This window comes from Sinohyriopsis cumingii, chromosome 16 (assembly GCF_028554795.1).
Source record: "Sinohyriopsis cumingii isolate HCF-2022 chromosome 16, ASM2855479v2, whole genome shotgun sequence".
In the NCBI taxonomy this organism is placed as follows: domain Eukaryota; kingdom Metazoa; phylum Mollusca; class Bivalvia; order Unionida; family Unionidae; genus Sinohyriopsis; species Sinohyriopsis cumingii.
In genome coordinates this window covers 14859770-14874355 of record NC_142976.1, presented here as the reverse complement: position 1 = coordinate 14874355, position 14586 = coordinate 14859770, and the positions used below count along the sequence as shown (strand labels likewise).

The 14586-nt window shown below is 36.9% G+C and overlaps 1 protein-coding gene across 4 annotated transcripts in view; it reads left to right on the top strand.

Moving 5' to 3' along the window:
• Positions 1 to 14586, top strand: part of LOC149779972 (putative tubulin polyglutamylase TTLL9) — a 96716-nt gene that overhangs the window by 38666 nt on the left and 43464 nt on the right. For all 4 annotated transcript variants that reach the window (XM_089936692.1, XM_089936690.1, XM_089936689.1 and 1 more), the window contains one exon: positions 1919 to 1960. In XM_089936692.1, the coding sequence (XP_089792818.1) occupies positions 1919 to 1960 (42 nt within the window). The remainder of the gene's footprint in view (positions 1 to 1918; positions 1961 to 14586) is intronic.

Sequence of the window (14586 nt, the reverse complement as noted above, 5' to 3'; positions counted from 1 at the left end):
TGTGAAGCTTGTTGTAGAATCAAGGTGCTTTAGTCCAAATTGCCTATAGAACCTTACTAACCAAATGAAATTTTCATCAACTTTATTTCAAGGACTGCAGAGTATACCACAAATCATTTTTGAAATCACTTGGATTTGGGGATGATGTGCACTCACTTGTGAGTTCTGTGATTTTAGGCACTCCTGAAATGAATGATTCTCTCAGTCATACATGAAGTTCTGTATAGATACAAGAATAACCTTTTATCCAGCAGATCATTTTGGTCCAAACGGGAGGTATATAGATTTAGACCAGTCCTAACCTTCACTTGCATCTATTAGGAATTGCTTTTTTATAGGCAATAGTTCTAATTAAAATCAAAAAAAGTTTTATGAAGAGTGAGAAAACTAAATTACATGTATTTACCTTTTATATACCCCCCATTCATATTTATGTATAAAATAGACTACCAGAGGTCTTAAAATGGATTCACATTTAGGGACCACTCATTTTATGGATTCACATTTAGGGACCACTCATTTTATTTTTTCAAGGTGGGGGAGGACTGAAATGTTATTTCAAACAAAAATATTTTCATTTCAGTAAAAGAAAGATAAATCATTTTTTCAAGTAATATAATGGATGTAATTAATTTCATTTTTTTTGACAATTCAGAGCAAGACATTTTCTTCAGGCTATTTGGGTGACAGAATTTTTGTTTAAAATAATATGTGTGCCCTACCCCTCCCCTTGACCAGAAAATTAAATGGTCAGCCCCTTTATAACCATGCAAATTAGGATATAGATCTTTTGAAAATAATTTTGAGCTCACTTGGCCATAAAGATAGCTTATGGTATGGCCTGCATCCATCATGCATCAAAATCAACATGTCATTCACCACGTATTCATCAATAATTGCAGTTTTCATATTCTTCACAAAAGCCACGACAGCAACTTTTGAGCAGCTTAGCAGACAGCTTCATGATGTGAATGTCTTTCATGTTTGTTTGTCAAATATGGCTACCGTTACTAAAGCAAGGAGTGATTGAATGGTCACCTTTACAGATCACTGATACATCTTACCTCTATCCGCATGAGTTTGAGCCTCAGCTATGGGTGTGTGAGAAAGCTGCCAGTCACTGAATCACATGGATTGATGTTTCTTTCTGAGTTCTTTCTCACCAAATATACTTGCCACCTAGCACAGCTTCTGTGTTTTTCAAATTTACACAAATGATGCCAATCCACCTAGCACAGCTTCTGTGTTTTTCAAATTTACACAAATGATGCCAATCTTCCATCAGATATGGCTGCATTTACTAAAATAGACCAATATTAATTTTATACAACTTTTTTTTAAAAGCCCACTCAACAGAATTTGACACAAAGCATCCTAGCAATGAGGCTGTTGGACAAATGTAGATGAAGCACCATCAAATAATAATAAAGATTCCAAAACTAGTGAAACCTTGAAACAATTGTTTTCATAATATATGAAGTGAACACAGCTGGAAAGCTACAGAAAGTATTGTACTGGCTACTGATGCCATTTTCTTGGGTAATTTTCATTCCTTTATTTGGCTGTTAGGCCGATATCAGTCAGGTGAGCTAAATGAAGTCCTTTGGGGCCTCTCGTTATATGGAAGCCATAATTGTATATGTTAGCCCTACTATATTGTCTATAATTTTCCTTATGTAAATTATTTGGGGGTTTATTGAATATATATTGGTAAAAGTACTAATCCTTATTTCCAAATGATTCTTAAGTAGAAATTTTAAAATATCTTTATAAGAATACAAAATTGTTTTTACTGTTGATTGGAGGACAAGAATAATTGAGTTTAACTGAATGATGATGGATGAAAAACTAGACAGTAAGACAAATTATGAAACTATTAGTAAAAATGCTTTCATTTTCATTATCCATTTTCTTGTAGACAGAACACAGCCCCTAACACTAAGGAGACTGGTAAAGCTGGGTAAGTTTCTTCTATTACTGTGTCTCTTTCCTACCTTTGAACGTTTGTGATATATTGCTGTGTCTCTTTCCTACCTTTGAACGTTTGTGATATAATTGGATTGAGCAGCAAAATGCATCAGAGTAATAACTATTCAATACTGCCAGGGAATGAGACAAATAAATCTCAGTCTTTGTTTGTTTGGATTGTTTTACTCTCTCAGATGCAGTAGATCATCTCACTGGATGGGAGTTTTGTCTCACTTGAATTATAAAATGGTTATATAAAGTTATCACTTTTCCATTGGCGACAGGTGCAGCAGCTTCAGTGTTAGATTCTGTGTTGACGTTTTATAAGTCAGACATAGTGGGATACATCATAAGTTGTTGTTCAGTCAGTCATGGTGGGAATAAATCATATTGTACAGTCTAAAATAATGGGTGTGTGTTACAGCATGTTGGTCAGTCAGCACAGTGGGAATATACAGTATTGCATATTGTTCAGTCAGAAATAGTGGGGGGTACATCCTAGCTAATTGTTCAGGTCAGATGTGGGGTTACATCACAGTATGTTGTTCAGTCAGACATAGTAGGGATACATCATAGTATGTTGTTCAGTCAGACATAGTAGGGGTACATCATGGTATGTTGTTTAGTCAGGTATAGTGGTGGAACATCATTAACCATATGGTTCAGTCAGGTATAATGGTGGTACATCATACCTTGTTGTTCAGACACTGGTAATAAATCATAGCATGTTGTTCAGTCAGACTTTGTGGGGATGTATCATATCAAGCTGTACAGTAAGACATAATGGGAGTACATCATACCATGTTTTTCAGTTAGACATGATGGGGTTACATAACACGCTGTTCAGTCAGACAAACTGGTAGTAGAGGTAGTACATCATCTCATATAATGTTTAGTCAGGAAACATCATAGCAAGCTGTACAGTCAGACATAATGGGAGTACATCACACCATGTTTTTCAGTTAGACATGATGGGGTTACATAACACGCTGTTCAGTCAGACAAACTGGTAGTAGAGGTAGTACATCATCTCATATAATGTTTAGTCAGAAAACATCATAGCATGTTGTACAGTCAGACATAATGGGAGTACATCATACCATGTTTTTCAGTTAGACATGATGGGGTTACATAACACGCTGTTCAGTCAGACAAACTGGTAGTAGAGGTAGTACATCATGTCAGATACAATGAGGAAACATCATAGCATGTTGTACAGTCAGACAATGGAAGTACATCACACCATGTTGTTCATTCAGACATTGGGAGTATATCATAGCATGTTCAGTCAAACATAGTGTAGCATGTTGTACAGTCAGACATATTGGGGACACATCACATTATACTGTACAGCCAGCCATGGTGAGGATATGTCACATGATGTTGTACAGTCAGACATAGTGGGGATAAATCACAGTATGTTGTACAGTCAGACATAATGGGACACATCACAGTATATTGTACAGTCAGACATAGTGAGAATAAATCACAGGATGTTGTCAGTCAGACATTCTGGCGATACATCATAGCATGTTGTATAGACAGACATATTTGTGGGTATATCATAACATGTTAGATATAGTGGGGATGAATCATTGCATGTTGTCCAGTCAGTGTCCAGACATAATGGTGGGTATATCGTAACACAACCATGGGTAAATGGACCTGAGGCTTACTAATGTGAAAATCAGAGCCTTACAATGAAGTTCAACTCAGTCTCAGGCCAGGCTGTATGTGATTTACTATATGATTATGTTAAGCTTGTCATAATTTGAAGCAACATGCTTAACTGGTGGTCTGACACCTTTGCCAATTTTACTACCTGTAGAAAAGCTCCAGATTCAGACTATTATAATTTTACCATCTTTCATGAATATTAGTGAAATATTTTACAGACCAAAATTTAACCACAAATTATTGAAAGAATATCTTTGAATTTATTGAATATACTAACCAGTGAGCATGATTATGTGTGATTAGGAATATTTTCATGTCTCACTACTTTCAGTATACTTTCCTTTTGCTTCTGATGGTAATTTCCCCACATCAGCTCTGGTAAAAAGTTAGACTTATTGAATTGATTTAAGTTTGTTGGAGTTTTGGTGACGGGGGAGATGACAAGCATTACTGAGCTTTCAGGGCCAAACCAAGCACATTGTAATGAAGTTATGGCAGTCATATTCATCAGATCCAGGGCCACTTTTCCAACATTCATTTCATGTGCATAATCTTACAGACCTTCCTCACATGAAACTTTGCATATTGAATGAAGTCATTCATTCTGATTGGCTAAGCTGAGCTCTCTTTGTGTAACATTTCTGATTGACTGAGCCATCTTTTTAAGGCATAACTTTGTTATGTTATGACCAAGCTACATGAGGCTGATTTTGATTGCAGTACTGAATTAAGATAAGAATCTGCAACATGATTGTCACAGTTCAGTTGAAACAACTCTGATGCAGTGATCATCCCAGGACCTTATACTATATTGGTCCTGCTATGCTATCATTTCAGCCTGTTTATACTGCAATGGTCCTGCTATGCTATCATTTCAGCCTGCTTATACTATAATGGTCTTGCTATGCTATCATTTCAGCCTGCTTATACTGTAATGGTCCTGCCATGCTATCATTTCAGCCTGTTTATACTGCAGTGGTCCTGCTATGCTATCATTTCAGCCTGTTTATACTGCAATGGTCCTGCTATGCTATCATTTCAGCCTGCTTATACTGTAATGGTCCTGCTATGCTATCATTTCAGCCTGCTTATGCTGTAATGATCCTGCTATGCTATCATTTCAGCCTGTTTATACTGCAATGGTCCTGCTCTGCTATCATTTCAGCCTGCTTATACTGCATTGGTTCTGATATGCTATCATTTCAGCCTGTTTATGCTGCAGTGGTCCTGCTATGCTATCATTTCAGCCTGTTTATACTGCAATGGTCCTGCTATGCTATCATTTCAACCTGCTTATACTGCATTGGTTCTGATATGCTATCATTTCAGCCTGCTTATACTGTAATGGTCCTGCTATGCTATCATTTCAGCCTGCTTATGCTGTAATGGTCCTGCCATCTATCATTTCAGCCTGTTTATACTGTAATGATCCTGCTATGCTATCATTTCAGCCTGTTTATACTGCAATGGTCCTGCTATGCTATCATTTCAGCCTGCTTATACTGCATTGGTTCTGATATGCTATCATTTCAGCCTGTTTATGCTGTAATGGTCCTGCTATGCTATCATTTCAGCCTGCTTATACTGTAATGGTCTTTGCTATGCTTTCATTTCAGCCTGCTTATACTGTAATGGTCTTTGCTATGCTTTCATTTCAGCCGGCTTATACTGTAATGGTTCTAATATGCTATCATTTCAGCCTGCTTATGCTGTAATGGTCCTGCTATGCTATCATTTCAGCCTGCTTATACTGTAATGGTCTTTGCTATGCTTTCATTTCAGCGTGCTTATACTGTAATGGTCTTTGCTATGCTATCATTTCAGCCTGCTTATACTGTAATGGTCCTGCTATGCTATCATTTAAGCCTGCTTATACTGTAATGGTCTTTGCTATGATTTCATTTCAGCCTGCTTATATTGTAATGGTCTTTGCTATACTATCATTTCAGCCTGCTTATACTGTAATGGTCCTGCTATGCTATCATTTCAGCCTGCTTATACTGTAATGGTCTTTGCTATGCTTTCATTTCAGTCTGCTTTTACTGTAATGGTCTTTGCTATGCTATTATTTCAACCTGCTTATACTGTAATGGTCCTGCTATGCTATCATTTCAGCCTGCTTATACTGCATTGGTTCTGATATGCTATCATTTCAGCCTTTTTATACTCTAATGGTCTTCCTATACTATCATTTCAGCCTGCTTATAATGTAATGGTCCTGCTGTGGTATCAGTTCAGACTGCTTATACTGTAATTGTCCTGCTATGCTATCAGTTCAGCCTTCTTATACTGTAATGGCCCTGCTATGCTATCATTTCAGCCTGCTTATACTGTAATGGTCCTGCTGTGCTATCATTTCAGTCTGCTTATACTGTAATGGTCCTGCTATGCTATCATATCAGCCTGCAATGGTTTAAATTCTCATGCTATGCTACATGCTTGTGCCAGTATGTTTTATGTCTCCTGCTAATATTATAAAATTAATCTATTAAATAAACATCCTGTCACCTAATTGAAAGCCCTGTTACTCAAAGGACAGATGTTCTTACCTCTTATTGGGTATTTAATCTAATCCAAGATAATTACTTACTCACTGGGCCATTTATCATTTGTTCCTGGCTTGCATGACCTTTGGTGCATGATCTTTGATTTTGTCATTGCAGTGACATAGTCATCTGATTGGTCAGTTTTTAATGAAGTCTGTATACATTTTTCATTAATAGAAAATGAGGCTTGTCAAGTTTTCTTTTAATAAAAAAATGTATACAACCACAAGTTGTATTCCAAGATTTCTGCATACATACTAAACATATATTTTTATTTATATCACATACAAATATACATTCTTATGTTCCAACAGATTTTAAGATTAACAAGATGACAGGAGTTAAATCTTCAAATTTTTTCCCAGTGCATCTGCTACAAAATATAGTTCTGCAGGGATTGTTGTTATTCACAATCCTTTTGGAAAGTGTGAATTTGCTTCAATTTTCATTTATAATGATTATATAAGTTTTAAAAAAATGAATTTAAGGATGAAAGCTGGTTTAAATCTTGAAAGTAGACTCTGACAAATATTGCATGGCTAGTGTCTTGAGTAGTGAAAGTAAGGCCATTCAGAGACCAGCAAGTGATCTGGGAAATAGTCTAAGCAAAATGATAGACAAGCAAGATGTAATTCATTCATTTAAAGTTATTTACAGTTCATTTAAGGCGTTTTTATTCTTTGCTTACCATGGATACTGGCCATAACATTGTATTTATCCTCTTTATCTCTCTCTCTGTTGGTAAATTTGTCTGCCAATTTTACCATCATAGGATAAACCTGACCTGCTGGCTGACTAACCAACAGAGATAGGGAATTGGGAGTGCAGCATGCTTACTATAAGATTGTTTTATCATCCATTTTTCTCTGTTGGTCAATTGGTTTGTTAGTTTTACCATCCTAGATCCACAAATAGAGTGTGTTTAGGAAAAGGCTGCTGCAGAGGGTGCTGAATTACCTTGCAATTTAGATCCACAAATGTAGTGTGTTTATAAAAAGGCTGCTGCAGAGGGTGCTAAATTACCTTGCAAAAATTGGAACAGAAGGACTTTGCCTAAAATACTTATATTGTAATGCAGAAATCAAAATATATGGGAAGGTGAAGAAACAAAAGATATTATTTATTTAAATTCAGGAAGAAATAGTTTTAACATTAATCATGGTATAACTTAGGAAAATAAAGAATACTACATATATATGTACTTAATTTTTCATATTTCATTAATATGAATTATTTTCACTTTTATGGCATTAACATGCATTTTCAAAATTACTTTATGACACTAATGTGTGGCTACACTAATGCTATGCAAATTTCCTGGAGGGATACCAGTAACTGTTGTATAATGCCTTCCTGATTTCATTGTATCCAGCCTTACACAGTTTCAGATACTTCATCACTTGGAAGCTTTGCCAAGATCTGGATGTAAGAACTTGTTTGTCAAAATGGCAGACACCATAATGTCTCATTTTTGTGCCAACTTTCTTTGGTTTTACTAAGAGAAGATAATTTGTACTACATTTTAGACATTCAGATTAGTAGCAAAGATCTGATTATAAACGACTTATCAGAATTCGACAGTCTTTTGACATGAGCCAGAGTCTAACTAATCTTTTGACATGAGCCAGAGTCTAACTAATCTTATGACAGAAGCCAGCCAGAGTCTAATTAATCTTGTGGCAGGAGCCAAAGTGTTACCAGAAGTGGAACTGTGCTATCACATTATATTTAGCTTGTCTAGTAGGCCACTGTAAAAATGGGGGCCCTGAGTGGCGAGTGGTCTAAAGCGCTCACCGTTCCGAATCACTGCCATCTCACCTCTGTCTGCATGGGTTCGAGTCCAAGGATCGGCTAGCATGGGTATGTGGGAAAGCCTGTCAGTAGCTTCTCATGGGTCGGTGGTTCTTCCCTGGATTTTCCAGGGTTCTTCCTCCACCAGTTATACTGGCTGCCATGCATAGCCTATCTTGTGCTGAAAAGTGGCGTTAAACCCTAGAACAACAACAACTGTAAAAATGATATCATGAATTGTTCTGTATTTATTTCAAAATGCAATCATAAAAGCAGAGGAGTATAATTAGTAATAACTATAACCAAGGAAAAATAAAAGTCTTCATTACTTCTATGAAAGTTCCTTTGATACGTATAATGAAATTTTATACACTTATCTCATGTTGGTCATGTTGTGTTACGGCATTGTGTCTGACTGTGTTCATATGTATGTTTAGTAATATTTGATTGTGTCATTGATAACTTTGCAAGGATAAGACAGATTTTCATATAATGGCTAGACAGTGTGTCATGGACCATAGATTTTCATATAATGGCTAGACAGTGTGTCATGGACCATAGATTTTCATATAATGGCTAGACAGTGTGTCATGGACCATATCCAAGATCTTTTATTGATGTTCAAGGTCATGACAGGAAAAAATAATTCTGTATCGCTATATCTAGTATAACTTTTGTGGACACAGATGAGTTTCCATAAGAACCCATTATATGGAGACCTTCTCATATCTTGGAATCTGCTTCCTTCCACCCTACTTATAAGGTGCAGGAGGTAGAGGTTGTTTGGACTGTTGGTAAGGCAGTAAATGAGGCTTGTTGCCTTCTCCAAGATCTATGTCTGAAAATCCTTGGGATCATCAGATGCTTCGATACTTTACAGTTTGGAGAGGCTGTTCATGGTACAGCCTAAATTAGACTTGCTGTTGCTTCCTAACTCGGTGATGGTGAGGGAGTAAATTCAAAAGTTGTCTTGAGGTCAAGAGGCATCTAAACAGCATAAGGGTGGTCTGTGATCCTTTAGCCTATGCTTTTAGCCTCCAGATACAGAGTTCCTTTGGCCACTTAAGCCCTCCCCTGCCTTATATTGGACTCAGCTGCTTCCCAGATGGGGATTTGGGCAGGGACAGAGGCCCTTCTTATCTAGTTTGACAAGGCATTGGAATTGAAAGCCTCTAGGATGCATAGCCTTGCATGCTGATTTTTATTCAACTGCCTGATAATCATTATCTCAGCTGCATTGCAGAGATTGTTGGAGGCCATTTTCAAGACATAGTAACACTTGCTAGTGGTGTCTGTGGAACTCTCTGCAGAGCTGTTTTACCTCTGTATGGATGTCACCTTGGAGATATCAAGCATTTTGCTGGACCACAGCAAAAACCCTTCATGGGATGCTACTCTTGATGCAGAGATGTTTTTCAGAGGACTAAGTCCTACTCTGTCCTTGCCAGAAATGAGGCATCTGGCTTGTATCCTGGAAAGTCCATAACTCCCTTCCAATACATTTTAAATGGGAACCAGTGGAACTTTCAGACTCAGTTTAAGCCATTTCTCAACCATCTTTCTCTTGATGAGGTTGTCACCGGGCTTGTGGATGAATTCTATGAACCTCTCCCTCTTCCCAAAAAAGGGTGTCAATCATCCCAAGGGAATTACACCCTGTCTTGCCAATAGCTGCAGGATGAAGCCATTTTTCAGAGGCTAGGTTGGAGTTAACAGACAATACTTGGGTCCTTTCTACAGTAAAGGATTACATTAGAAGAATCAGGACAAGTTTCTGACAGCATTTCCCACTCAGGCTCTGGACCCTCACTTCTTTAGACAGATGCCTCAGACTCAGGCTAAGGAGCTCATCCTGAGCCCAGAGAGTAGTCCTAAAAGGCCTGTGGTCTTGGGTAGAATCTTCTCTTGACATCAACAATCTAGAAATGAGAGCAGCTGCTTGTCTAGCACTTCAGGGGTGCATAAACTGCATAAGACATCACTGCATTATGGTTGCTACTGACAATTTTTTTGGTTGTAGCTTGCTTCAGACATCAAAGGGACACTTGTGTCCCTTCTCTCTTCTTGGAATTCTGGAACCACCATTACTGAACATCCTCAGAGAAACCAGTTGCTAGCAGACAGTTTTTCAGGCTGATGGTAGACTTGATAGCAACAAGGGGTGAACAAAGTTCAAACTTTACTTCCTCCAGTGCCAGCCCAGAGGGTATGGGCTGTGGAAGTCTCCAATCTGTGGCGGGATTAACAGTATGCCTACACCATCTCACCTTCTATAATAGTCACTCAAGCTCTTCACAGCATCATGACTTCCAAGTCATAGATTATCACGGTATTTCCCTGTGGCCCAAGAAACCGTGGTTCACCAGTATTCTCAACTTGTTGGTTCATTTGTTCAATGGGAATTTCTGCTAAAGAGGAATCTGCTGTCCACTGTACTCAAATTCGCCACATTCATGCCATGCTCATAGCAAATGATCTATCTGGAAGGACCATTGTTCCAGCTAGTTTGTTAAATGCATCACTCAGGCAGTTGACTTCTAAGGTTTATTATGTCAAGTGGAGAATTTTGTGTAATTTGTGCAGTAGGAAATGTGTTTATCCTATCTTCCCCACTCCCCCTGCTCTTTTAACTGCAGTTGGCAGATTTTCTTCTTTTTCTGTTTGAGGAAAAAGATTGTTCAGTATCCACAATCTACTATAGGGCCAGACCCACATTTTTCAGAACTGATCAGGTACTATTAGCTCCATTGACCTGTCGCTTGCTCATTATTACTAAGGCTGATCCTCTTGTATATTTTTTATGAATTTTTGAGTGAAACCTCTTTTGAAAACGTTACTCTTAGAAAGTTTGCTCTCCTTATGAGGAGAAAGTGAAATTCATGTCTTGCCAGTCAAAAAGAGGTATTTACTGTTCAGTGGTGACTTTTATTTGGTGTCATCTTTGCCAATCTGAGTTTCTGTCAAAGAATCAGCTGCCTTTGGTAGCTCCTGTTTACATTGACGATAAAAATAGACTCCATTAGAGCTTATGTTTCCAAATCAAAAGAGGAAAGAAATGGACATAACCACTTTGTTTTCTCCATCTAAACAGTACCTGTGATATTTCAAGAGTGATTTTGCAGTCTACTGAAAGAGCTTATCAGTCTCTCGCTGACAGGTCTTTTATTAATGAAGCTCAAAACCCATGATGTCAGGGCTGCTGCTTCATCTTTGGCATTTTAGAATAATTCTTTTTTGGATGATGTCATAAAGCCGCCTTCTGGCGATCTCTCTGTTCTTTGTTGTTTACCTTTGATCTTTGTCACACAAGTATGAGGGCATTTATGCTTTGTATCACCCCAGAGAAGTCATCAAGCCAGCTTCCTGTCTGCATTAAAGCTTCCTAGCACTAGCAGTGGTAATTTCACTTGAACAGTGGACTGGCAAATTCAGCAATGCAGTAATAATATGTAATGTATTACTACCATTAACATATTGTTTCTTTGGAGGTACAACTATTTTTAATTACATAATACTTTCTTGCTATTTTTATTAAGTTCCATCCTCCCTCCCCATATCAATGTTCTTTCAGTCTCAGTCCAAGTCAAAGAAGGATATTATTCTGATTGTCAGAAGTAGACTAAAGATGTCATACTGGGATCATGGCTTTTGTTAGACTTTTTAGATCTTGGAGTGGAAATTAGTGTCATGCAGGAATAGATATAGTAGTGCAATATTAGCAGGTAAGTATTACATCATTAAAATTAGATTTTACATGTAAAAATCTTCACTTCTGTGACTTGTATCCCTGTCTGGAGAATAACTATTGCAGCACTGAAGATATTTTAATGAAATTCTGCCCAAATATATGTCATGAGTAGGCAGAATATCATACCAGAGCTAAATCCCCTTCTAAGGTTGAGGTTATATAAAGAAAAATGAAATTTTGTGAATTGTCCAGAGTACAATTTTGTAACCACTAAAGCTATTTTAATGAATCTATAGCCAGTAATATATACACTATACCATACTATACAAATGCCTCCTGCCTCAGAGTAGTCTCCCTGCATGCACATGGCTGTAGAATAGGTTTTCTGCTTGTCCTAAGAGGCAACTAATGCAGACCATGCACCCTGTGATGTGTCCAGATGAAGTTATACCTGAGAAGGTATTGAACACTTGAAAAAAAGGGTGGTTTATATACGAATTTGACTTTATATTTTAAGGATTTTACCATTTTCTGTTGCTTTGTTATGTATGTCTTATTTTAAATGCTGAAATATACTCAGCACTCATTGGCTTGGAATGTGCTGTGTGCCATTAAAGTCTGTAATACCAATGTACATACCTACCTACCTACATATACATACATACATACATACATACATACATACATACATACATACATACATACATACATACATACATACATACATAGATACCTGCCTACCTACCTACCTACCTACCTACATACATACATACAAACAGACAGACAGACAGACAGACACAGACACACACACACATTGCCCGAAGATGAAGGTGATTGCAAAGAAAAATGCAAAATGACTGAATAATGAAATTTGTCCAGTTATATATCATGATAATAGAGAGTGTCAAATATCAAAGCCACGTTGCCTGACTTAGAGTCAAGCTTATGGCAAGAGAAGATATAAGTCAATGGTCTTTATCCATGTTTGGGTGTAATATTTGAACAAATGAAATTGTTTTAATGAAACTAAAGCCTTTTAACAAATGAAATTGTTTTAATGAAACTAAAGCCTTTTAATTATTTTGACTGAGTGTGTCTCATGTATTGAGTCATACTCCTACCACAAGTTTGTGATCACAGTAAAGAGTAATATAAGGCAGGGACATATTTTCTTATCCAGGCTGTGACCTTTTAACCTCAACATATATTTTGATGAACCTTTATTAGTTGGAATATGGCTATGAGATGGGCAAAGTACTCATGTTAAAGTTGGACTGTCCGTATTTTATCCTGTTAAGCCACTCATCTATTTATTTTGTAAATTATATTTCTCCCCTGTATTTTTCGTATCACCCAGTGAGCCTTCCGTCCATCTGTCAATTTGCCTGTCCATCACACTTTCATTTATGCTCTATAACTTTGAAGTTATGGGATGAAACTCATATACGTGATTAGGGTTCTTATTTTCAATGTCAAGTTCATAGCTGTTTATTTTATGTTTTCCCTCACACTTTGTTAACCACTCTATGTCATTGAAGTCATTTAATATTAAGGTATGCAGACTGGTATATATGCACATCATCATTAGAATGTGTGCTGTGAATCATATTGGGAAGTCCTATTATAAAGATCAAGGTTATTGTAAATCTTTTAAGATTTCAATATTTTATGTTCTGGTCATAAACTTTAGAGCTGTTTAAGATCAGCAGGGGATTGAACTTGGTATGCTTATACATCACCATTAGAAGGCGTATTGCCTATCAGTTGCTGGTTTATTTTTAAGGTCTAGGTCACAGTTCATTATTTTAAGTTTTCCATCATACTTGCCATTCTGCTCTATAACATTAGAACTGTTTGAGGTTAAGGGATGAAACTTAGAATACTTATATATCATAATTAAGACATTTTTTGTTTGTTACATTTGTAGTTCTCTCTTTAAGGTCAAGGTCTCAGGTTAATATCTTAAGATTTCTATTAGAATTTTTCTCCTCTCTTTAACTTTTTAGTCATTTCAGCTTTGTGAATGAAACTTGGTATAGTTATACATTATCATTAAAAAGTGTCTTGTGTACCACGTTGGAGTTCCTATCTTCAAGGTCAGTTTATTAAGTTTTATATCACACTGTCCTTTCCATTCTATAATTTAAGAGCCATTTAGGAAATGAAACGTGGTATACATGTACATCATCATTAGCTGGCATGTTGCATACCATACTGGGGGTCCTATATTCAAGGTCAAGGTCAAGGGTCAATTTTATAAGATTTAATTCATGCTTTCTTTTTCATTCTCTAACATTGGGGTCATTTGAGATTAAGGCATGAAACTTGCATTGTTTGTCAATTATCATAGTGTGGATTTAATCATTAAATTCAAGGTCGCAAGGCACTAAATTTGATTTCAGTAACATCTCTTTCTTCTTCTTAACTTTTGAGCAGTTTAAGATAAATTTAATGAAATATCATTAACACGTTTATTGTAACTAGAGGAAGTGTTGCTTTTTCAGTAAAAGGTATATATTTTATGGTTGTGTTTGTTTCTGCTTATATCTTAAAAGCTATATCAGGGTTAGGAATGAACCATGGTACACTTTTGTTTCTTTGTTTCTTGGCATATGTTGATTTTATCTTCAAGGTCAAGGCCATTGATCAATTCTTTCCTCTTTTCTGCACTTTTATATTAATGACCTTTGAGACAGAGACATGAAACTTTGCTATTCTCCACGTCTGCCTAGTAATTCCACAGCCTTGTCATATGGGTCATGGTCAGATTTCATTACTTTGTTACTCTCCATGTCTGCCTAGTGAATCCACAACCTTGTCATATGGGTCATGGTCAGATTTCATCACTTTGTTATTCTCCATGTCTGCCCAGTAAATCCACAGCCTTGTCATATGGGTCATGGTCAGATTTCATCA